General features: G+C 39.3%; 1 protein-coding gene across 1 annotated transcript in view; it reads left to right on the top strand.

The window, feature by feature from the left end:
* Window positions 1-25,523, top strand: part of LOC139720819 (5'-AMP-activated protein kinase subunit gamma-2-like) — a 78,883-nt gene that overhangs the window by 37,442 nt on the left and 15,918 nt on the right. The window contains exons 4-5 of the mRNA XM_071632156.1: window positions 7,495-7,652; window positions 21,113-21,146. Coding sequence (XP_071488257.1) covers window positions 7,495-7,652; window positions 21,113-21,146 — 192 coding nt within the window. The remainder of the gene's footprint in view (window positions 1-7,494; window positions 7,653-21,112; window positions 21,147-25,523) is intronic.

Here is a 25,523-nt window from a genome sequence, read left to right on the forward strand (position 1 = left end):
ACTTAGCAGAAAGAGAATGCATTTTTTTTAAAATAATAATAATAATATTTTAGTAACGTTCTGCAGAAGTTTTATTTGCTACATATTGTATGCTATCATCCGAATAGAATTGTGACGTTGTGAAATTTATCTATCTGAGATATTAAAGACAGCATTTTATTAAGTATAAGAACAGTTTCATTGTAATTTTATGGCTTGCATAAGCTGAATAATGGCCTTCAGTCATTTGGTTTTATTGTTCAGTCCCATTTGATGAAGTGAAGCTGTTGTATTAAACCATAGGTAGGGGACAATGGAGTGTGGAAGAGCACAAGGAGGCGCATTCATATTTACTGTATACGCCATATACATTATATTTAGGGAGTTTATTTTTTGTGAATCGGGACTTCCCGATAATTTCACGAGTCATTAAATTTGCAGTCTTCGAATACAATAATGAGTGGAGAGATGTAAGGCACATCACATTCTTGTCAGAACCAGCGTTTATATTTTTGTGTGTGTGCTTTTGAATTCTCATATACACGTTGCAGCACCCAACTCACAAAATTCACGAAAAAAAAACCCCAAAAAACTTGCGAAATATTTGGCATGTATACTGTAAAAGTGGAAATTTGTGCAGTGTGGAAATTTTTGCTTATTTCGTGTTAACCAGAAACCCGCGCATAAATAGAAACACACAAATATTTTTTGCACGTCATATGGTCCATTAATAACTGTCTTGATTCCGCGGAATTAAAAATGCGAAATTCATCTTACCCAGCTGAGAGAAAAAATTACTCAAGCAAATATAACCACTATTATGTTATACAGTATTTCAGAACATTTTATTGATAGTCCTAAGGAAATCAGTGACACATATTTTTGTTGATCGTTTGACCTTCATTTGACTTGATGCACTCAAAATGAATTGAAAGAAGTACAAGAAATGTTGTTACATTTCTTCTCCAAAGAGTACAGTGATACTCAAACACATTCTGTGTCATAACCCAAATTTCTTCAAGTGAACAGGCGTGGAAAGCAAGAGAACTGTCAAAACAGAGTGATCCATTTTTCCATGGATGAGTGCCGTCGTGACAGGATGAAAGAGAAGTTGTTGTTCTGTGCATGCACAATTCATCAGGGATGGGGGGTGGGGGATGGGGTGGAGGAGTGGGGCAAATGTAGGAAACTGTTTACCACTGGGTGCCCTGCATGTACACCAAAACATTGGAAGGCTCATAACTTGTCCCAGATCTTGGCAAACAACTTGACCTACATTCCAACCGGATCGAGGGATATAGCGTGGGCTTCTTACGGATACAATGCATAGATTTGTAGTTGCGTTGGGTCTCTATTGTGTGAAGCTCAGGGCATACCCCGGTGGTATGACATAGTATGATATATGTATGTATGTATGTATGGATCTAGATGGATGTAGAGAGAGGAAGGCGCTAGACCGAAGTGGAATATTGAGGTGTACCATCACGTCGCATGGCCAGCAAAGGAGGTTGGGTATTGATAGCGGGAGGACTGATATGATGGCATTCAAGGAGTTGGTCTGCTCTGGAATATGACATGCGATTCCGCTGACATATTGGCGTTTTAACTGCTGGGGCTCCCCTGTTCCAGGGAAGGGGGGCTAAATTGCCGGCAGACAGGCCGCAACCTCCCTCTTGACGTGATTATCAGCCATCATAAAAGGACATTTTTGGGGGCTGGGTTGGTCGAATGTCACGCCATGATTGCCAACTGATGGGACTGTGCATGCGTTACGTTCTGTCTCTCCGAAGTGACAGCCCAAATGACTCGTATACATCTTTTTGTGACAGCGGGGAGCATGTGAACAAAAGGATGTTCCCTTTTAGCAGGAATAGAGGTAGGCATTGTGTCGTGTGAGATGCGTGTTGTGTTGCAGGACAGATGTACATGTCTCTCCTCTGCCGACAGTGCAATCCGCAACTTCGCTAATGTACTTAACGACGACGTATAATGTTCCTTACCCGCATCCATAAATCAGCTCTCTGGTTTTCATGCCCTTCTCCAATTGTACTTTCCTGCAGCTGAGATGTGCTGCATTTGCATTGACCATTGCTATGTCTGGCAAGTCTCAAGCTAAGGCTATAGATTTTATAGATACCTTATGCCCCTCATATGTCTTAGCAAAGCAATATGTATTTCAAGATGGTCTAGGTTGAATGATATGCCATGTGTATAACTCACTGAATGTAATTATTATATGACTGTGACTTCTTTCAATCTGGGCAGCTAAATGCCCTGTTATATATGATGATATACCACAAATACATGTGTACATGATGAGTTGCCCCCAAACATTTTTATACCCCCGCCAAACGAAGTTTGAAGGGGGTATATAGGAATCAGCGGACGGTCGGGCGGTCGGGCGGTCGGTCCGTTGCAAATCTTGCGTCGCGAACTACTTCCTCAGTTTTCAACCGATTCCCATAAAACTTGGCACAGATGTGTGCCTTGGGTTGTAGATGTGCAAGACGTATTTTTTGACAGTACCCAAAAGTACGTTGCCATGGTAACGGCATATTATGGGCAAAAATGGGTACAAATCTTGCGTCGCGAACTCCTCCCACAGTTTTTTATCAATTTTTATGAAATTAGGTACAGATGTTCATCTGAATATGTTAATGTGCAAGACACATATTTCCGCAGTGGCAAAAAGTGCGTTGCCATGGTAACGGCATGTTATTGGTAAAATATAGGGCAAAATGCTTCATGGCAAAACTGCTTCGTCAGTGTTCTTCCAATTCTCATGGAATTCATATTGAATGTTTGTCTTAGGATATAGGTCAGCATGACACATTTCTTGACAGTGACAAAAAGTATGTTGCCATGGTAACAGCTCACATATTATGAGCCAAAATGATGGAAAATTTTGTGTTGCAAACTACTTCCTCAGTTTTTGCCCAATTTCCATGAAACTTGGTACAGATGTGTGCCTTTGGTTGTAGATGTGCAAGATGCATTTTTTGACAGTACCCGAAAGTACGTTGCCATGGTAACGGCATATTAATGGTAGAAGATCAAGGAAAGATCTTGCGGATTTAACTACTTCCTCAGTTTTTTGACCAAAGCTTATGAAATGTGGCACACACCTTGATCTTGGTGGGAAGATGTGGAAGACATATTTTTCGGACGTGTCAGAAGCTGCGTTGCCATGGTAACGGCATATAAATGGCAGAAGATCAAGGAAAGATCTTGTGGATTGAACTACTTCCTCAGTTTTTGACAAAAGCTTATGAAATGTGGCACACACAATAGTCTTGGTGGGAAGATGTGCAAGACATATTTTTTTGGACGTGTCGGAAGCTGCGTTGCCATGGTAATGGCATATTAATGGCGGAAGATCAAGGAAAGATCTTGTGGATTGAACTACTTCCTCAGTTTTTGACAAAAGCTTATGAAATGTGGCACACACAATAGTCTTGGTGGGAAGATGTGCAAGACATATTTTTCGGACGTGTCGGAAGCTGCGTTGCCATGGTAACGGCATTTAAATGGCAGAAGATCAAGGAAAGATCATTCCTTGGGTAAGACTGTCGTCATGGGGCGGGGGTATTAATCACCTTAAGTGATATTTCTAGTTGTTGTTTGTTTTTTCAACCTTGGTAGTTTTTTAATTCTCCAGATCTGCATCTTTGTTAGGACAAGATTTGCTTCACATTTTATTTCCAAAACTCTTACCACAAAAGACAGTTGATATAACCAGACAAAGGCAGTCATAAGAAAATTATCTTTGAAGTAAGATACATTAACTAAAAATGGTAATATGCATCATCAAGAAGTAAAGTCAAGGTTCCAAATCTCAAACCTTGTCCCTTTGATTGGAGGAAGCTCAGATATCAAGCTCTTAATTTAATCTTGAGCAAATATGAAATTTCATTGGTAAATTACAATTTACTGCCAGCCAATCAGGGAGCTTTAAAGTGTATCTGTACACAGAAATTTAGTTTTCTGACATTGTAGGTTATTGTACAGGTAATATCCATATGAAATATAAGAGTGCAATGTTACTCACATGCAGAGATATAGCAATATATAGAGAGACATGGAGCAATCTCTAAAATGCCAAATATGACATGCGCCTTGATCTAAGAGAAGTCTTCTGGCCTTTTCGATTGCGTAGTTCGATAATTTTCTGTACGATCAGTGTATTACGATACTCTCAAAACACGCAAACGCACGCAAATGTCCACGTACGCAGCTACATGTAGGTTAGTGCTACCGCTCCGCGCCGGGCCACTGACCAGGCAGCCACGGCAGCCTCCACTCATGTGTATGCATATAATGGCTTGATGAGGCGATACCGATAATAGCTGTGTGCAGACGGAGGCGAACGAAGGAAACGTGCACACACCGATGGTCTATGCGCGGCTACTATTTTCAGATCTGGCTACTATTGCAGCGCGCACTAGTGCGTGCTGATTTATTAAAATTAATATTTCACAGTTTGGGACATTTTTAGCTCACCTGAGCCAAAGGCTCAAGTGAGCTATTGCGATCGCCCTTCGTCCGGCGTCCGGCGTGCGTCGTCCGTCGTCCGTCGTCCGTCGTCCGTCGTCCGTCGTCCGTCGTGCGTCGTGCGTAAACTTTTTACATTTTCATCTTCTTCTTGAAAACCCCAAGACCGATTTTCATCAAACTTGGCAGGTAGCATCCCTAGGGGGTTAGGAACTCAATTTGTTAAAATGGGTACCATGCCCCACCCAGGGGGCCCCCAGGGGGGCCCAAACCCCCCAAAATTAAGGAATCTGTAAAAATCTTCTTCTCTAGAACCAGAAGTGATAGAGCTAAGTTAATACTATGAGTTAGTACATTGATGACTGTAGTTTCAAGTTTGTTCATGGCAGAATCAGGGGTGCCCCCCTTGGGACCCAGGGGAGGGGGGTGGGGAAGGGTTCTAATGGGGCCTAAATTGTACATTTTCATCTTCTTCTTGAGAACCCCATGTCCCATTTTCACCAAACTTGGCAGGTAGCATCCCTAGGGGGTTAGGAACTCAATTTGTTAAAATGGGCACCATGCCCCACCTAGGGGGCCCCCAGGGGGCCCAAACCCCCCAAAATTAAGGAATCCGCAAAAATCTTCTTCTCTAGAACCAGAAGTGATAGAGCTAAGTTAATACTATGAGTTAGTACATTGATGACTGTAGTTTCAAGTTTGTTCATGGCAGAATCAGGGGTGCCCCCCTTGGGACCCAGGGGAGGGGGTGAGGAGGGGTCCTAATGGGGCCTAAATTGTACATTTTTATCTTCTTCTTGAAAACCCCATGACCCATTTTCACCAAACTTGGCAGGTAGCATCCCTAGGGGGTTAGGATCTCAATTTGTTAAAATGGGCACCATGCCCAACCCAGGGGGCCCCCAGGGGTCCCAAACCCCCCAAATGAAGGAATCTTTATTAATCTCTAGAATCAGAAGTTATAGAGCTGAGATAATATCATGAGTGAGTACATTAATGACTGTAGTTTCAAGTTTGTTCATAGGAGATCCAGGGGTGCCCCTCTTGGGTAGGGGGGGGGGGGGGTGGTTGGAAGGGTCCAAATGGGGTCCTGAATTGTACATTTTCATCTTCTTCCTGAAAACCTCATGATGGATTTTTGTCAAACTTGGCGGGTAGCATCCCTAGGGGGTCAGGATCTCAATTTATCAAAATGGGCACCATGCCCCACCCAGAGGGCCCCAGGGGGCCCCAATCCCCCCAAATTAAGGAATCTTAAAAAAATTGGGCCCTTATTGTACATTTTCATCTTCTACTTGAGAATGCCTGGTCAAATTTTAATTTAGATTAGTGACTGCGTGAAAGGTGAACTTGCGATACTCAGGTGAGCGCTAGACCCGCGGGTCTCTTGTTTGTGATGGGATAGAATTTTCTCTAGAGTTCTCAGGACATGCTTTCACACCTCTCAAATTTAAATTTTAGGGGAGAGATTCCCTTTAATTAGTAAAGCACGCAGCACTCCCAGAAGAGTGTACTGTAAACATGGAAATTTTCGCAGTGTTCAAATTTTCACGCATTTCGTGCAACCAGAAGCTAGTGCGAAAATAAAAGCATGCAAATATTTTTGCTTGCCATATGTTCCAGTAGTTGATGTCTTGATTCCGTGGAATTAAAAACACGCGAAACTTACCTGGCCAAGCGCAGAAAAAATTAGTCGCGCGAAAATATCCACTTTTACAGTATGCTTGTTCTTCTAGGGGATTTGGCGGTGTCTCCCATACCTGAGGTACAATCCTAGTACTAGATTAGTGTTTATGCATAGTTGAGTTTGCAAATCATGTACGTATTAACTATGAAATGCTGTAAGTAATATGCTGATCTCAATGATGTAAAACTGGTACACTGTAATTTCCCAGATTTCTTTTATCTATCATCCAAATCATCCTATATTACAAATTTTGTGGCTTTAATATCTATGTCTTTGTCAGGGTAATGGTTTAAATTGGGCATTGAAATCTTTTTGATTTAATTTGATTTAATGATATGCCCATGCAACATTGCTCAAAGAACTGAGCTGCATTTATTTTGATGTCTCCAGTGTTTCAATCTCAGTAGGGTGCATTCTCTACCTCTGCCATGAGATGGCAAAACAATGTATGTTGAAAATTTAGGAAAATTGACTTAGTCACATATTTTAACTTCTTTTAATGTAATCTAACTCTAAAACAAATCTTACAATTAGAACGCATCCTGTTATTGAGATTTAAACCCCCTTGACCCAAGTTGACCTTGGCAGCTCGGAGTTATAAATGCATTTCATAACGGCATTTCATAGCGGCATTTCATAATGGCATTGCTTTTATTTACTCGCAGAAAGACAATCCTGGTCCCAAACACGTTTTAAATAGCCCTGTGAATGCTATTTCAAATCAGTATTTTCTTAACACGTTTGAAAACATGGTATTGCCTGAAAATACAATGTAACTCATACGCTCTTAACCCGTTTCCTACAGGGGAACCTGGCGTCTTGTGTATTAAGTCTATTGGAATTTCAGAATTCAGTATGGAATGGGTTAAGATTATGATTCTGCCTCAGAAATTTTTTTGTTGAATACACCCAAAGATGTCCATCTAGTTTGTTATACCACTAGAAAAGTACTCAGAGAGCGCAGACCTCCGCCAAGCCAGCAACTAATTTCTACAAAACACGCATACAATTTCCCAATATAGAAGCCTTCTGTTTACGTCATCAGCTTTAGTGCGTGTATGTAAACCTCCAGAACGAGTAGCTAGAAGTCCCAAGTTCATTGACCCTATATGCCAAAAGATTAAAACTCCTTCAAAAATCACTAAAAATTCCCGGATCACTACCAAAATTTAATCATCTGTTCCTTGTGTCATCGACTTTTCCTGCAAGTTTCATTTAAATCTGTTCACAACTTTTTGAGTTATTTTGCAATCAGACAAACCAACACCAATGATCATTTAACCTCCTCCTTCCGTGGCGGAGGTAATAATCTCTTTGTTTCATCTCCCCCTCTCCAGCCGTGGGATCGCCCAGCACCACACCTTCCTACATGAGTGGCCTTCAGCAGCTCCGGCTACAAGACTACAACAGGGAACCAGAGAGGCGGTTACCACGACGAGTCCTCGTCCGCCAATTCTCGGACCAGGGGGAAACCGTCTCCATGCCCTTTCATCCCGTGAGTCAAAGTATTTTGATCGATTATTTCTAAAGAGTTTTTTTTGTGTGTGTAATGTCTGAATATTCATTTTGTATGGTCAAGTTTGTTTGATATATATTCCCTCATTTGGATTTCTAGGAACACATGGACACAGACACACTAAAACTGACAAATTTATACAGACATACACCCTCCCTGTTGTCCTCTCTTTCAAACAAAAACCACTACAATCTCCTACCAGTTCACATACGCAGGACTCTTTGCAGATGAATCTGTATATCAAAAGAATGCATGTGCAGTTGCAGCATCAATTGGTAAATTGGATCTTACTATTAAGTGTGTTCTCTCTTTTTGCGTGATTGAACAGCTACAATCAATATTCCACTGATGGAGGGTCATCTGCAGCAATGTTGTGTTCCCTGCTATCTATCGTACTAGGAGACTAAACTTTTACCTGTGCATATGCCATTACCCAATGCTTAACACTGGCATTGGTCCGACGGTCCCAGACTGGCAAAAATCCCTGTCAGGCCAGTAACTTTTCAGGAATTGCCAAGTTTTGCTGGTCCGATATGACCGGTAAAGAAATGAAAATATCATTATCTGGGCAAGTCAAAACAGAAAAGAGAACAGGACCAGTAAAAAATGGAAAAACTGGTTAATCTACTGGTCCAACAGGGAAAGGTCGGACTACAGTAGAAAATGCGTTACACAGCCCTGAATTACCATAATGGTATACCATTGTAGTGTGAGTTGTTTGCTGTTTCTGTCCTGAAACACCTGTGACAAAAAAAACAAAAAAAAACAAAAACAAAAACAAGAAAAAACCCCAATCATTTCAGTATGACTGGCAACAACTCGTAAGAAGTTGTTAATTGAATAGATTGGGCCTGAAAGGTTTTAGATTAGGAGATGCATAGGTACATTTGTGCTGGACATGGAGAGGTACAGTGTTGGTAAAGCAGCAAACATAACAGACATATGAATGAATGGAAAGATGTAGAAGGCTCAATAATAGCAAAAGGTCACATGGATCTGTAGTTTTAGCCCCCAAAGTATTATTTGTTAAGTGCAAAATCTGCAGAATATGACAAGTTAAGTATTCAAATGAAAACCATTCCCATAAGTATCCTCACATACATATTGTAATTGTGCTTCTGAAAATAAGTTAGCATTGTAATGAACAATTACAAATGGAGATGAGATGAAATTCCTCAGGCAGATCAGATTAGGTCATACTTGACTCGAAGAAGTATCTTTGTTTATTGTAATGGCGCCATCTTGTGGCCAAAGTTTGTATAACTTGGAGAGTGACAAAATTTATGTCTCTTGCACACAGTCATAAATTTAAATTCCTATCTAGGCTAGGGGCTATGGATGCAAATCACTCTACAGTCTTGCTAGTGTAGTTCAAAGTCAAAATCCTCATTTGCTCTCTCTCATTAAAAAAGAAAATCAATCACTTGACTGGCCGGAGTGGGGGCAAAAGAGTAATGTGCAAGACATAGGCAGGCTGTTTACCTCACTCTGAACAGAATGCAAACATTTTGCAATTTATATGCAAGGCAGTAGATTGCCCCCTTTGTTCCAAATGTACCTATGTGTTGTTGAGCCATGGATGCTTACACTACATGTATGACTTACTGAAAAAATAGGTTATCTTTTTGAGTTTTAAAAAGGGAGCCAATTTGATGTCCATTCTTTTCAACATAGGATTTCTTGCTTTACTCTTTTATTTACAGATTGCAAAGGTAATATCTGGTTTTGTATAGATGACTTGATTTACAAAAAACAAAATGAACACTAAATGCAGATAAAGATAATAAAATAGAAAATTGATTCTTTGACTTCCCGGGAAAGATGTCAATTCAAAATGTACCCTAAAGATTTTAATCAAGTACAAAAGGAAATGAAAGTCATTTCTGATCTTCGCCAGTGACATGAAGCCAAGAGGAAAAAGAATTTATAATTTTTGGCTTGTGGGCACTTTGTCTTATAAAGAAGTGTTAATGAAATTGTAGTAAACTGACATGTGTAACCCTTTTAAATCAAACTTTCTTTACATAATGATGTGAATATCAGAATATGCAAGATACTGCTTTGTATAAATATAGTTCATGCAGTAAGAATGTAACTTGATGATACTAAGTTCAGTAGGATACCATGTAAAAATTGCTTTAATATACAAATTACTAGTGTCTTTAATCCATTATAGCATACTTTGTCATATTCATTTTTTATTTCAGTGACAATTGTAAGTTTTACCTAGAATTTGCCTCTGTTTAATTTTTAACATGTGCTATAGACACGATATATCAAAATTGGATGTCTTGGGTTCTGATAAAGATACTATGTATATTGTTAGAGACATTTTAATTGTTTATAAATCACTGATGTCTGTCTGGGAGAAAAAAAACACAGAGAAGGGAAGAAATATTAGAGTTTGGTGCTGTGGAAGGCCACTTTTGCAGAGCTCTGTCATATTTGACTTGTCAAATTATGCAGGCACCACGTTCACACTTCCTTTTACGATGAAATTCAAGGCACTTGGGGGGGGGGGGGGAGACAAGATCCCGTAGTTTGTGTCATTCAGAGCTGAGCCTACTACATGTATTCTGTGTCTGATGGCAAGATTTGTCTTTGTCAGTATTAGGTTACACCTAGATTGAATTTTCATACTACAGTCAATGGTAGCAGGCTGAGTTACATTTGATACACTCATTCCCCCCCCCCCCCCACTACTGTGTGAGAAGCATAGGATTCACCCATATGTTGAACCCATTTTCATTATGAAAATGGTTTCCTGCTAATAATAGTCATTTAAGTGCACTCTTCCGTGGCAACTACATGTATTTAAATATTCACGGCAGACTGATTGTTGCCTACACGTAGGTAATGCAAGAGTTGCTGCAGATGTGGAATGTTACAATTGTTGTAAAGTGTTTGTAAGATGGAGCGTCTATTAAAGCATGGGTTTTGTAATCTCATTATTCTGCCATACATCATACATACATGTATTATACCTATTTGAATGCTATCCCTGACTTTATGATTCAATAAAATGATAAAAAAAGCAACAAAATGAATTGAATACAATGAAGTTAGATTGGAAGGTAAGGTCTAAAAGTGCGGTTTAGGTCCTAAGGGGAAAAAGATAAATGTGAATTTTCAATAGGAGATTAAAAAAGTCTTGTGACATCTGTCTGAGGTGAACATTGCAATGAGATACTGATGGTTGACAGTAGACATTAATGGATGACAGCCTCTCTGACTGATTAATTCATCATCGTTATTAGGGGACATCTGTTATCGTTGCTTCATGTTAAGCAGTCTGTGCGTTTGCCATCTGTGTAAAAGGGAAGATTCAGGCATGTGACTTTTCATTAGTGCTGTATGTTTTTCCCACTTTGTTGAAAGGAAATTAGAACTGGAAAGGTATTGCCTGAAAACACCACAATCTTATTGAATGTACACAGAAGTGTAGTGGGAGATCATGTATATGCAAAGTATCTCAAACGAAACAACATAATAAACAAAACAAATAGATGGTACCATAATGGTCAGGGGAATGGTGTTGAATAGTTTTTAGGGCTATGAGCTTTTTTTATCTAATATCATGGAAGATGTTATGAATGGAATTGATAATTTAATGAACTTCCCTTGTCCTTTAAATCTGCCAGTTCATTAGACCAATTCATGAAAAGATTGAACACACCTTTTTGTTATACGTCATCCTATAAACTGTTAATCCTCTAGTGTGAATACACTGTCCTTTGTAATCACTGTTATCGATACAAGATGGCTTTACTCTGAAGGACATCTCTGGATGTGAGATCAGTGATTATCAAGTATAGAAATAATGATAATGAAAGTAATCATAATAACAGTTATTGATCAAGGCTGTAGTGATTATGATGAAAATAATGATTATAATAAATATATGTTGGAATACTGGTAATGACTGGTAATGATAAGCTTGCTATTTACTGTAAAATTGGTGACACATGTATTTTTGTTCCTGTCTCTCACTTGCTGCCATTTTCTGCTCAAGTTTAATTAGGAAATCATGTATACCTACACATAATGATACATTTGTGACCGGCGACAACGGTTTCAGGCAAAAGTCGGGCATTTTGAAAATTCATTTTTCACTGAATCACATTGTCCATTTTCTAAGTTTTGCATTGATATAAAACACTTGTATGCTTCGGCACCATAAGTGGGCATGGAAAGCAAAATAAAATGCACTTTTTAAGTTGTTAGCCTGACAAAATTGTGAGAAAACGGGCTTTAAAGATTCACCTCTTTCTCAAAGAGAATGTCCGAGCGGCGATGCGAGGTGAAAATCACCCATCCGTACGATGGTGCCAATCGATGTTAAGCTCCGCCTCTAGCAACCATATCGCCTTCTGATTGGCTCACTGAGAGAGTCAAATTTCCCGGGCACCCTTCCTAGGAGCTCAGCATATGGAGCCGAAAAACAATGCTGTTCGCTCGGGTTTGTTTTACCAGTAGCCCTACGTCTTTCAAGATGGCGGATACGATAATTGCACGTATGGTGTACTGGTGCACGCATTACGCAATGGCATCCACACGCCATGACCATGTGCATGTAACAGGAGCCGGTGGCGAATCCACACATTTACAAATCGCGTTTTCATTGTTGTTGATTTGATTTTTGTTTCACTTCCGTTGTCGAACATTGCGGTAGAATAGTTTGGATAGAAAGCCAAACGAAGAGCACGCACTACAGAGCGAGCGTATAAACCACTATAGCAAGAACAATGGAGCATGTAATCATGCACGCGTGGACATAGCATTCCCCAAACGCTGCAACTGATGTCTCCGAAAGCCGAATTATGTAAATGTGTGCCACGCACCAGCCAATCGCATGCGAGACCCTGCGCCGTAGCAACGCTGGGGATATTGGCACGGCGTTCGAAAGAAGCTCGAAACTAACGAGTGCGATCCAACATATGGTGCTTGAAATTCCATTTTCGATAGGAAAAACGTAGTCTTATGCTATGAAATTTAGTGTAGATGTAGAAAACATACCAAAGATTCAATTTCTGCAAAAAACCCAAATCGACAAAAATAATGGTAAAGATCTTTGTACCCCGCCTAGAAGGGAATTTGCTCTTGCGACTTTTGCCCGAAACCGTTGTCGCGGGTCACATTTATGTTCAGATGCCTTCCTTTTAGCACTTTGAACATGTATTTCTGTACAGGTATTATATGTGGATGAATCTCATGAATGTTCTCTTTAATATACAGTCAAACCTGTCTATAGCGGCCACCTAAGGGAGACAGAAAAAGTGGCCGTTATAGACAGGTGGCCGCTATAGACAGGTAATCCAACTTTGTGTGCATTGCTTATATGTACATGTATCATTGTTGCATCCTTACATGTTCATGTATGTGCGTACGTATGCACACGTGTGTTTCATGCATTTAACCATGCCGGTGTATATGAAATTGTTGCACAGTAGTATGTGTACTGTCGTGAAGAAAGCTTAACACTAGTGCATTATTATGACTGAATGAGGGATGAATGGCGATCACTGAACGTTTCCCGCACGGCTACAAAGGAGAAAACACGCTGAATTATCGGCTCGGCTAGAGCTACATTGGGTTTTTTGGCCACTATAGACAGGTTAAAATCTACCGCGGGAAACAAAATTTGTGGCCGCTGGCCGCGTTAGACAGGTGTCCGCTATACACAGGGTCTTTAACAGGGCTTTTCTCTCGGGAGGATTTTTCAGTGGCCGCTGTAGACAGGTGGCCGCTATATGCAGGTGGCCGCTAAGGCAGGTTTGACTGTAGTTGTTATACTGAATGACATATCAAGTTACTATTATTCACCCACATCTGTTGTTAGTCATTAAATTCACACTTTTCCCAATTGTTTTTATCTAGGGCACTGATATGCATGATGAGCAAGTCCCCAAAGCTTACCAGGGTACTTAAGAATATTCCCAGATGAAAAAATAAAAAATAAAAAATAGACAACTAATATAAATGATACAATGTCATCCATTCAAAAGTCTCAGGCTTTGTATTTTATGAGAACCTCAAAATGATAGTATAGATTCTTACTATTATACGACTGTAATAAAACTCCTCAGATTTGTTCACAAACATTAAAAGTTCAAATTTGTTCTTTGATTGGTATTTCACAAAGGCCAGTTTTAGTGATTTCTTTTGTTTGTAATTTTGCACATGAAGTACTACATGAAGTAAATTTTATATGAATATGATTTAATAAATTTCCCAATTTTAAATTTACCCATTTTACGCACCACAAAGTATTTTATGTTTGCAATCTTTATCATTGGCCTCAAACTTGTCCATTGAAATCTGGGGAATATACAGGGATTTATTATTCGCTGCTGTTCTCAACCCTCATCACTGGTAGTGTACAGATGGTCCTATAATGCACAAGTAATATTACAGTCAGTAGCCCATATAATTTATGATAATATGCTGCATTATTGCCTATGCATACATTAAAAAACATAACAATTTGTAACATGTTAAATGCATTAAGGTTGATGCCAGAGAAGTGTACTTTGGTTTGGGAGGAGTATTGTGCAATACTAGTAATCGGTTACAGATAGAATTGTCCAGGTGACTTGCGAAATAAAAGTAGACTGTAATTGGATTTCATATAATACAACGGAAATGGCAGGTGAATTACGGATTGACAAGCCTCCAATTGAGAGCAATTTCACTGTGAATATTATGTACAGCAAAGCTGTTACCAAGTCTTATATGCACAAGTTCAAATCAGTGTGCGCGCACACACATACATACCTACATATATACATACACACATACATACACATACATACAATGTATCAAATGTGTCTAGCCATGCTATACCGTGATGATACACATTGTATATGAATGTATATAAATGCAGTATGTATTAATATCTAAACACAAAGTGCACCGTACTGTCATTCTTGTGTGTATACAGCTCTATATAGCGGTAATTTGACAGCAGGGAATTTACCTGCAGTGCATGTTTCAGATATGAGCCATGCATGAATTGATACAACACACTATATAGGCATTCATGGCCTTGTTGTTGAACTCTTACAGTGCTCAGCGTGTTGTGTGGTATGTAAAATCCATACTTATCATGGATCTGTATGCCTGCCACTGTGTCTACATTATTCTCACGATTTTACTCCCAAGGGGCTGGATGGGTGTCATTCAATATAATCGCTGAAGCATTTCATGGTGCCTCTGTTTGGCAGAGGGCGGGTTTTATAGGTCAGCTGCCTTACCCATCTCCGATCTCATTTGCCACGGCACAGTGTCGAGTATATTGGAGTGGTAGCATTAGCATTTGGTAGAGAACTATGGAGTGTGTGTATGTGTACTCGGGACAGTAGTAGGGCCAGTGTGTGTAAACGCAGTGAGTGTGGGAATCTCTTTGCTGTGGCTACGTGTGTGTCTGCGAGTAGTAGTAACTGACACACCAAAAAAAAGACGCCGTGCTGGGGAATTCATTTTGTGCGGGGTTTGGGGAGGACCGGTACCCGGCGTGCGCCTTTCTGACCCACAAATGTTGTCGCCTGCCAAGCGGCTGAACCGGAAGAAGACCCAGCTTTGAGTTTCTGGGAGACCTAGGGAGAGGGAAGGAGAGCAGAACCAGTGAAGAGAACAGGAGGGCATTTCTCATCAAACTGGAGCTGGCATTGGGGTAATAATAGATGGGTTGGATTTGCCGCATACAGCTGCAATTCTTTTTTTCTGTGTTGACCAGGAAATATCCAGTGTTCTCCCTCACCAAGTAGGGCACACATACGTGTAGCTGATTCCTGTCCTGAGCTTGAGTGTCTTACTCGTCGGACAATATTTTTGGTGATGCCGGTAGAATATTGGGATTACGCGAGATATATCCACCGGCGGGGGAGAGAGGAGAAGAGAGGAGGATGTCAAATATCGTACTGAACCAAGCAATGATTTTCCTTGAGTCGCAGCCCCTGTTGAGGGCTAGATGAGAACAACGCTTGGCATCCGAATATGACAGGAATACTCGTTGCTCAGGATATTTGGATTTGCGCGAGCGTTCTATGAACTGTGTAATTAAAAGGAGCATTAAGTAAGAGCTGTGCAATGAAACTTGTGACTGCCGTTTTAATTAGTGCTGAAGGGAAGGAATACGGTTCGGTACTCTGGACTCGTTAAATTTTTGCTGAACAGTTCCCACTTCACTGTGTGCAGGCAGCACGAAGCTTGTATGAATGTTGAGCTGAAATCGTATGTGATCTTCCTCTGAGTTCATTTGCTATCACCGATCATCATCGTAGTCGACTTCAACAGTAGCACCTTTCCAGTATTTTGGTGGGGTCATAAAGGACTTTTCATCGTGTGAGACAAAATCGCAAGCTGCTGGACCATCCTTTTTTCTTTCTTTCTTTTTTTGTGGAGAATATTAAGTTATTGGTTTATGAATGATGGACATGGCTGAACCAGTTGAAACTGAAGAGGAGTCGGTGAGTATCGAAACAGCGTGTTTGTAATAGAATGGGTGAGAATTTAAATGACCTGGGCTTTAATAGTGCTAGATATGAACTACATGTAGAACTCCGAGCCTGTTTCCGGGGAGACTGCTTTCCCATGACCAGGGAGGAGAGGAAATGTATAAAAAAGTGAAGACTAGCGTGATTCCTTTGTGGGTCACATACAGGGCACTGATGGAAATTGATGATGTGACATTACTATCATGGGCATTTCGTAGGGAGGAAGTATCATAGATGAACAAGTTGAGACTGCTTTGAGTCTGAGTGTGGGTCACATTTATATTTTGGTAAGGTACTGACAGAAACTGATAATTTAACATTGCATTCGTAGATTGATATTGCGTATGTACAACATTTTAGCACCCTATGTAGGAGCTATGTATGAAACACTCTGAGTGTGTGGAGATAAGTTTTCAGAAAAATGGCAAGTCTTTGTCACGACAGCTTTGGGTCATCGGGTAGACAATTCCTGATATACTCCATTGTATAATATAAGGAAATTTTATAAATAGTATATTGCGTATATTTTGCAGTATTTTTATGTTTGTGAACTACCCATTTTGACTAATATTTTGACTATAGTTAAACATTCAAAACCATTGTAATAATCTGATATGAGTATTCCAAAGTGTGAAAGCATTCATGCCACAAGTAATCTTGGGGCAGGGGTCGATCAACATTCTTTTGTTCTTACACTTGTCAACAGATCACAAAATGTATGCTCAGTAATATATTGTTCAAAGTCCATTTATGCAGCAAATACGTATCTTGCTTATGTCATCTTCTGTCATGTTTATTGAACTCTAGAGGCCAGAATTTACACATACTTGTAGTGTGTGAAGCAACATTAATTCATTATCATTCATGAAGCTGTGAAGATTGGCAGCTGTTGGGATACAGCATAATGAGTGATTGTGCCTTTAAGCAGATGTGTATGGTCTCATATTTACTGTATACGCTATAATTTTCGCATACATAAATTTTCGCGAATTGTCGCTGTCACACATTTTCGCGAGTGGTTAAATTCGCGATTGGGGGACCAGAGAAAATATGAAGTGGCAAAGAAAGTGTGAATTTTCAACTTACTAGCAAATAAGAATGATACTAGTTATACACTGCATGAAAAAGACTTGCCAAACTCTGCGAACTAGTAAGTTAGAATTCAACATTTTTGAAGTGGTTAAGTCCATCGCGCTACTGCCGCTAGATTTCTGACGAGTGGTCCCCTTGCGATAATGGATTGGCTCTCTCTACAGTATTCGTAAGTAGACGTGGACGTGCGTAAACAAGCTTAGCCAGTATGGTCTGTTCGGTAAGCCGTGACATGGTATACTAGTACTGAAATGTTCGTATCATCAAGGCAAGGGATTCATTTTGGAAGGTAATATTTTCGCGTGTTGTTAATTTTGCGAATAGCTCCCGACTCGCGAAATTCGCGAAAATAAAACCCCCGCGAAATATATAGCGTATACAGTAATAACAAATTTTTAAGGAAGCAAAATTTGTAGATTGATATGCTGAGAAATTTTGCACACTAAAACTTGTGCTACGTTTTCATATTGCTGTTGCTGCTATTGATTTTGAATATCATTTTATTTTTATTTTCAAGCTGGACACAAAATTCATAAAAGGATACCATATACAGAGACTCCAACCCAAAGCACCTTCTGATCTGGAGATTCTCCCGCCTGAAACCTCTAGCAAACGGGAGGTTCCAAGTTGATGTGTGCAAAGCGCGAAATTCCCAGGGTTCTAGATGCTCTCTGGTGCATTCTAAGGCTTATGTTTTCAACATACGATAGAAATAAGTGAGAAATCCTTTCCAACAGGAGAAAAAGAGCCAGGGCGGGAGAAATTAAATCTCAAGTGGGAGAACGGGAAATTTTGCAAAAATGGATTTTCGGCGGGAGATCTCCTGTCGAAAACGGGAAAGTTGGAGTCTCTGCATACAATGTATATACTGGATAGATTTCATTTTAGCCACAGACAAATAGTGAGTCAGATTATCCTTCTCCCTGTCATTGAAGGAAATCATCTCTTTCATGGTACATGTATCTGTAAGAGTGCCTGAGATGATTAATTGTGAAAATGAAATATGAAACTTCTGCTTCATTTGCAGCAGGGACTGCAGGTCATACGAGTATTCTTAAACTGCCTTTTGTTCGTCAGTTTTCACCAAGCTGATAATGTTAGTAAAGAGATATACCACAGAAGAAAAGATGATATCACGTTAATAGGGTTTGTGAGTGATTTTAATTTGTTGAGGACAAGTCCCAAGTATACTCGGGCAGGTGTCTGTGGGAAATGCGCACTTTAGCCAAATCAGTACGTCCTTAATGGGTTAATGATCGTGAAATATCTTTCCCCATGGAAAATGTTCAAATGTGTTTGGAGGAAGAGAGATAGCTGTATACAATGCACATAGATATCAAGTACATCTTAGATTGACAGGCCATGGAATGATAGATAATGACACAGATGAGATACATTAATGGGTGACTGGAGAAAAAGGAATCTTGGGAGTTTTATGAAGTAGAGGAAATCTTGGTTACAAGAGGAAGTATACCCTTCCTGATTCTTGTGGTACATACAGTTGTATTATACTCACTAGTTTGCAGTACATATGAATATAGGTTGTTTTCTTAATTTTTCTTCTACAAGATATTATCCAACACAGAGGCAAGTACAATGTATATCCCAGCACTGGTTTTACTGACAAAATTGATATGCATCCAATTCTCCCTATTGAAAATTTAAAATGTAAACATTCGCAAGTAATGAGGCGAACTTTAATGCACCCATGGGTAACAGGTGGAGGTCAAGTGGGGTCACACTTTCAGTGTCGACTTCTGCCCTTCTGTTAATGCGGAGTTACTGTGCAGCAGGCACGGGCAGAATGTATTTTGTGCTAATTGCATCTAATTTTTCCCTTTTTATCTTGGCTAAAAAACATTGTCCTGTCACCATATGCATTTTCAGAGCTTGTAACTTCATATTAAAATTTCCAACATGTAATCTACAAAGCTAGGACGGTTTTGAAATAACGAAAGTGCTCCATGTTTTTCATGCACTAGTACAGCATTGTCGGCACATTGTTACAGAAATTAAATAGCCCAAGTTTTTACAAATATACTGTATACGCCATATATTTAATGAGTCTAATTTTTTTGCAAATCGGGACTTCCCAACAATTTTGCGAGGGGCTAAATTTGCGATTGTCGAGTACCGTACTGAACGGAGGAATGCATGTGTGCACGTCACAATCATGCCTGGATCAGAGTTAATATTTACATGTGCTTTTAAATTCACCAATAGCACTGACTTGCGAAATTTGCAAAAATAAAAACCTCACAAAATATTCAGCGTATACAGTATGCGATTGGGAGAATTGATCCTGGTGTCTTTGTACAGTAGTTGTTGTTGGCATTTGTGTAAGTGGGTGAGCAATGTACTGTTCAATAAAGGGATCCGAAACTATCTAATATGCAGTATTGCCTACCGGTATACTGTGTAGTTCCCTCCCCTATTGTCAAGACGGTATGTATGACGAGGTCAATCGTGAGTGGTTTGTGGAATGGCGCTCCAGGCACAAAATAAAAATAATAAAAAAAAGTAAAAGCACTGCATTCCTTGTACTCAGCATGTTTCTAGAAATAATTCTATGCAATCAACATGGTGGGGAATATCTTGTGGATATTTCGTACACTGTCCTTTGAACAGAGGATGATTTTATTGAGTTTATTTTTTGTTCGCATTTCTTCACAGTAGTGTGCAGAATGAAGTTGAGATTGTCATCATGTATTGTATGCAAAATCTCTAAAATGATGAAGTAGGGTTCAAGAAACAATGGTATTTCCTGCTATTAGCATTGATTTGAAAGTCTGGGAGAGCTTTGACATTTACAAATGAGAAAGAAGAAAAATGAACAGGCAGTTTTATTGAGATAAATTGCTGTGGGCAAACAGATATTAAAAAAGCCTTGAAAATGTTTCGCATAAATGGTGGACGATGAAACGCAAGCAGCAGCGTTCCTTCTGGCCCGCAGCGAGATTGAGCGTGACTGAATACATGAAAAATAGACTGTAGATGCACTTGGCGGAATAGAGGTGCCCCAGTTGGCCGTACAGAATGCACTTATGAGGCGCCAGACACTGACATTACTGCTGGATTTGCATACGAGATGGGTTACGAGCAGGTGGGGAGCGTTGCGGGGAATTTTTTTGGTTGATACATGAAATGTAGATTGGAGGGAAATGGATGCCACAGGGTTTCAGACTTGCAAAGCAAGGCTTGGTTTATACTGCATTTCTGAACCTGCTTTAGAGTTTCAAAGCTTTCATAAATGCAGAAATGAGTCTCCACGTCAATTACAAATGGTATGAAAACAATTGCTGTGATACCACACATCCATGAGATATTAATCAGACAGCTCTCGATACCTTGTAGTATATTCAATATGACTCATTGTATGCACACATCAAAGTGGACATGAATATGAGGTCAAGATTGGTTGTATGGCATATATAGCAGTCAAACAATTCAGATGACAAAACAAATGCACACCCAGAATGAAGCAAATGCAGGCAAGCTTTCCCATTATCAGGAACAACCATTGCAATAAGGCAAAAGTGTGTCAAAATTTCAGAATGTATGTATGCTAGTAAGCTGGCCCTATTCATGTGAACTTTGAAACTCTGCTTCCAATAATTTCTTCAAGTTTGTGTACATGTACGAACAGCTTGTGAGATAGTAACTGAGCCTTTCATATTTTTACATTCAGTGAAATGAACCGATGTATTTCATCACATTATATTTGATTTTTCCCCACAGGGTTTATTTTTCCTATCATTGTTTTATGTTCATTTGATTCAAGATGAGACTTTTTTTTTCTTTTATAATTGATTACCATGGTGATATAATAATTTGCATTTGTTCCCTTTACAGAGGTCATACTCCGAGTCTTATGTGAAGAAGAAAGGTCAGTGGCGTTGACAATCAGGCACAGTGTCACAGCAAAATGGCTTCTGTTCCCATTTTCGTTCTCTGTTTTGTTCTGTGACCCGTTCACTCTTGAATGCTGCAACTTTTTTTTTCTTTCGTTCAATTCTTGCTTGTTCACTCGTTGATCTCTGTTGCTTAATCCCAAATTTCCCATTCCATGTTTTCATCCATGTGCTCACATTTTTTTTTTCACAGCTGTTCAGTCGCTTTTGATGTTGTCATTTAGATATTCATCAGATTTCACAGCTTTCTATGATTTTTTTCACAGTATCTTTTTCAATTAATATTTATGATTTTTGTTAACTGTTCTCCCCCCGCCCATTTTTCCTTTTTCTCCCTTCTGCCAACGTTATCAACGTGTAGCTCTCTCGTAAGACAAGTGATCCAATAGGAGAGATGGAGCTACTGAGAGAAGGTATGGAAAGCCGTGTGTAGTGATGATACAATTTGAGTGAAAAGATCACCCTACTAATGTATCAGAGCACACTTAGTGTTCCATAGTTGCTTGGGTATGACTACCGAACCTTGAAAGGTGGAGGTACATCTGTTCATTTTTTACCTCACCATTTTTCATGTATGTTCTTATTTGAATGAAGGCACATACTAACCAGATATGTTACTGGTTTTCAGTTGATAATTCTTGCCTTATTTGCTGTTAGTTTGTTGTTTTTGCGATTCATTTGTTTTATTATCATCATAGATGCTCAGAAAATCAAGTTATTGAATTCAGACAGATCCAGTCTGCAAATGTCAATAATCTTATCAAAAAAGAAAAAGAGGAAAGAAATAGCATGTATTATGATGGTTGACAAGCTTCAGGGATACATCCATATAAATATATCCATGGCATGATTAGGATCTTGCAGGTTTATGTTAACAGGTCAAAATATAACATCAACATGTCCACTTTCCCTGTAAAGAAAGATAATGCAAAGTAAAAACCAACACTTAGAGGGAAATAGACCCCAAATATATGTGGCTGGAGTGAATGGAAAAATATCAGAACACATCAGTAATGCTAGAGGTACTCGGGCAATATATTTAGAATTTATTATGAAATTTTTCCCAAGAATTTTTTATTAATTCCGTGTACCGTTGTCACTAAATAGAAAGGGTACAAGAGTTGTTTAATACAATAGTGGAAAAAATATAGAGTGATATAAATGACATTCCTCATAATTTCTATTTTCTGACATAATAAAAAGAGCATGTGGCCAAACTCTCTCAGAGAAGACAGGGGTGGATATCATTACCCATATATAGCACATATCTCTTTATATTCCTTTTTTTATTCAACTATTGTGACATCACACATTCTCACAGCAAAGATATCATGAGTGCAGAAAAGTAGTGTTTTAAAGGTGGGTAGGGAGGAAATATAGAATGGACCATGTGATGAAAAACATCAGCTAATACCCCCCCCCCCCCCAAAAAGAAAAAAAAAGAAAAAAAAAAGAATATTAAAGTAAAGCACATCAAAAAAAACAAGAAGAAGAAAGTTTGTGCTGTTTTTATGGCTAGAAACTGCACTGAGCAGTCAGAACAAATGAAATTCAGAGAGAGCACAGTCGCTAAGTACTGTACGAGCTGAAATTTTCGCGTGTTGTTAATTTCGCGGTTGCGAGGGTCTATCTACTGAACTTACTTGAACTCTAACGAAAAAACTATAGTTGTCTAAACTAAAAGTACCTTACACGTGTAAGTACTAGTACTTTCTCAATTTGAAAGTAAAACAAATATCAAAAAGAAATACTTTACAAGGACTTTCGAAATTCGTGCTGGACATCGACAGGCGAACACCAAGAATGTAGCTGCAAGAGTAGACCGAATGCACTTTAAACAGCTATAGCTAGCTGTACTGTGCGACGTGTGTGCACAGTCGAAAAGTTGAAGGCTAGCTAGGCGCAGCGCAGGACGGGATACATACTGTACTTATTAATGCTAGCTACGTCATGGCCATATATCTCAGCTCATGATAGAAGTGTGTGCTAGACCTACGTACGTAGCTAGCTACGAGCATTAGTAGTGTACATTGCTTGATTTTCATTTCCCTGCGTTGTTTTCGCGGGTTTTTGTTTTCGTGCGTTGTTATTTTCGCGTGTTGTTATTTTCGCTGTTCAAAGGCGATTAGCGGAATTCGCGAAAATAAAACCACCGCAAAAATTTCAGCTCGTACAGTATATGGCATATACAGTATTTCAGATGTACAAGTGTAGTACGGTGAAAATTAAGAGGTCGAACAGGATGCACATAGCACTTTCTGGACCAGCTTTTTAAACCACATCCTGACGATGCTGTCATATCTATAATTGATATCAGTAAGAATATACAAGTTAGCTTTCCTGATTGCAGTATAGTTGTATTGAAGTAAAAAGATCCACATCATCTGTAAAAACATCAAAAATATTGTTGCTTGTAATAATGCAATTTCTATTGGTAATTGATACTGATAAAAAGCCCAATAAATCAAAACAAAAGTATGTCAGTTGGTCAGAATATCAGATTATCCCAGAGGGGTGTATCGTTATCAAAATACAATGTAGTACTCTATTGCATTAAGCTGCGGACATTTTTTCCATGCTGTTTTGTCAGTGTAGTAATGTTTAAGCATGAAACTCATTTGTGCTGTTGAACCCTGCCTTGTAGTGTCACTCATCGGTGGACACCTCAACATTATCCCCACCTACCCCCCCTCCCCACCCTTTATAACTAATTGCATGTTTGTCTTCATTCCTTGTGTCCCAAAATTCCTTGTGCTAGCCTGGCGTGTTGGTTGCACCTTTATGTTGTTTGTTGTTGTTGTTGTTGTTAACTCTGTCAATGTCAGCTTTGTGTTTTAGGTGTGAAACAGTGTCACATAAAACTGCACACATGAATGTGGCATGCCGTAACTTAGGGCCTCGTCATACCCTGTGTTATGGCGTTGTGTAGCGCCATGACTCATGTTCTTACATATGTACCGTGACACGGGGCTATTACAGCGGCCAAATTTTGGCAGTTGGCGATAATGATCCCAATGCCAATCCAGTACTGTTATGACATATTGCACATAATTACAATAAGTTATTGATAATAGTTCTTTACTTGTAATCATTGAAGGAGTAGTAGGGAAAAGTAATTTTGAATAAACTGTTGCCATATGAGGAAAACACATTTTGTTTTACCTAGACATACATATATATCTGCGATAGTGGAAACTAGTGAAGAGCTGGACATATTTTTTATTAAAGTGAGCATGTTTGGCCTCTGAAATTGATGTCATTACTTGATCCTTATCAAATAAAGAGAACAAATAGACTTAGAAAATGATTTAGAATCAAGTACATCAGAGCAAGTCATTTGAAATTTTAAAAAAAGTGGCAAAAGTTTGCTCTTTGTAGTGGGCTTTGGCCAAACTTTGGGTACGATATTTTGTACATGTACCCAAGGGGGCTGCAGTTTCTCTGTCCATTGTTTAGACAGATTGGCCCGAATTCACGAAGGTGGTACAATCTAGTCCATGGTTTAAGCCATGGACAAAGACTATGGAGCGCCAATTGTCGCACAGAATATATTGTTACGAAACCAGTTATTTCGTCGACGAAATGACCATTTCGTTAACGAAATTATCATTTCGTCATCATGTTCGTTATTATCATTTTGGTCAGTATCATTTCGTCGACGAAATGTTGTTGTTTCGTTACAAAATAATCATTTCGTCGATGAAATGACTGATTTCGGAACGAAATATTCCATTCGTCACTTGGCGCTTCATGGTCTTTGTCCATGGTTTAAACCATGGACAAGATTGTACCACCTTCATGAATTTGGGCCTTAAAGTCCTGGGGTAGTTCTGCTCTAAGAGTAATCATGTCCTCATTGATTTGTCAACTTAAAAAGGTAAAAATGTCAATTTGAGCGAAAAAACAGGTACTGCAATCTTCCAAAAGGTGTTTGCCAATGTAAGATATCAGTTATGACTTTAGCAATTCAAAGGCTTTGTTTATTCTGGTGTGGTGGTATAATTCTTAGTATGTTAGCAGAAAATGCATTGAAAATCATCATTTTTGTATTGAGACAATCATGTCTGTAATATGCATAAAAATGGTTGGATCCAGTAGTGTTAAGCATGCTCTCTGCACTGAGTTTATACCTTCAAAGGCATGAAGCAGCACATATGTCACACTCCTCATTTGTGTGTGTGTGTGTGTGTGTGTGTGTGTGTGTGTGTGCATTGTGTGCTCTAATAGTCTATGGAAAGGATTAAGTGTTATCATATGTGAGGGTTTCTTGCTGCTCTGTGGGGAAAAAGTGGGAATAATGACCAATTATGGCAGAGATTTCAGGTGATTAGTAACAAACAGTCATCAGTCAC

This window comes from Diadema antillarum, unplaced genomic scaffold (assembly GCF_040938485.1).
Source record: "Diadema antillarum isolate AM-2024a unplaced genomic scaffold, OU_Dant_1.0 scf00000134, whole genome shotgun sequence".
In the NCBI taxonomy this organism is placed as follows: Eukaryota; Metazoa; Echinodermata; class Echinoidea; order Diadematoida; family Diadematidae; genus Diadema; species Diadema antillarum.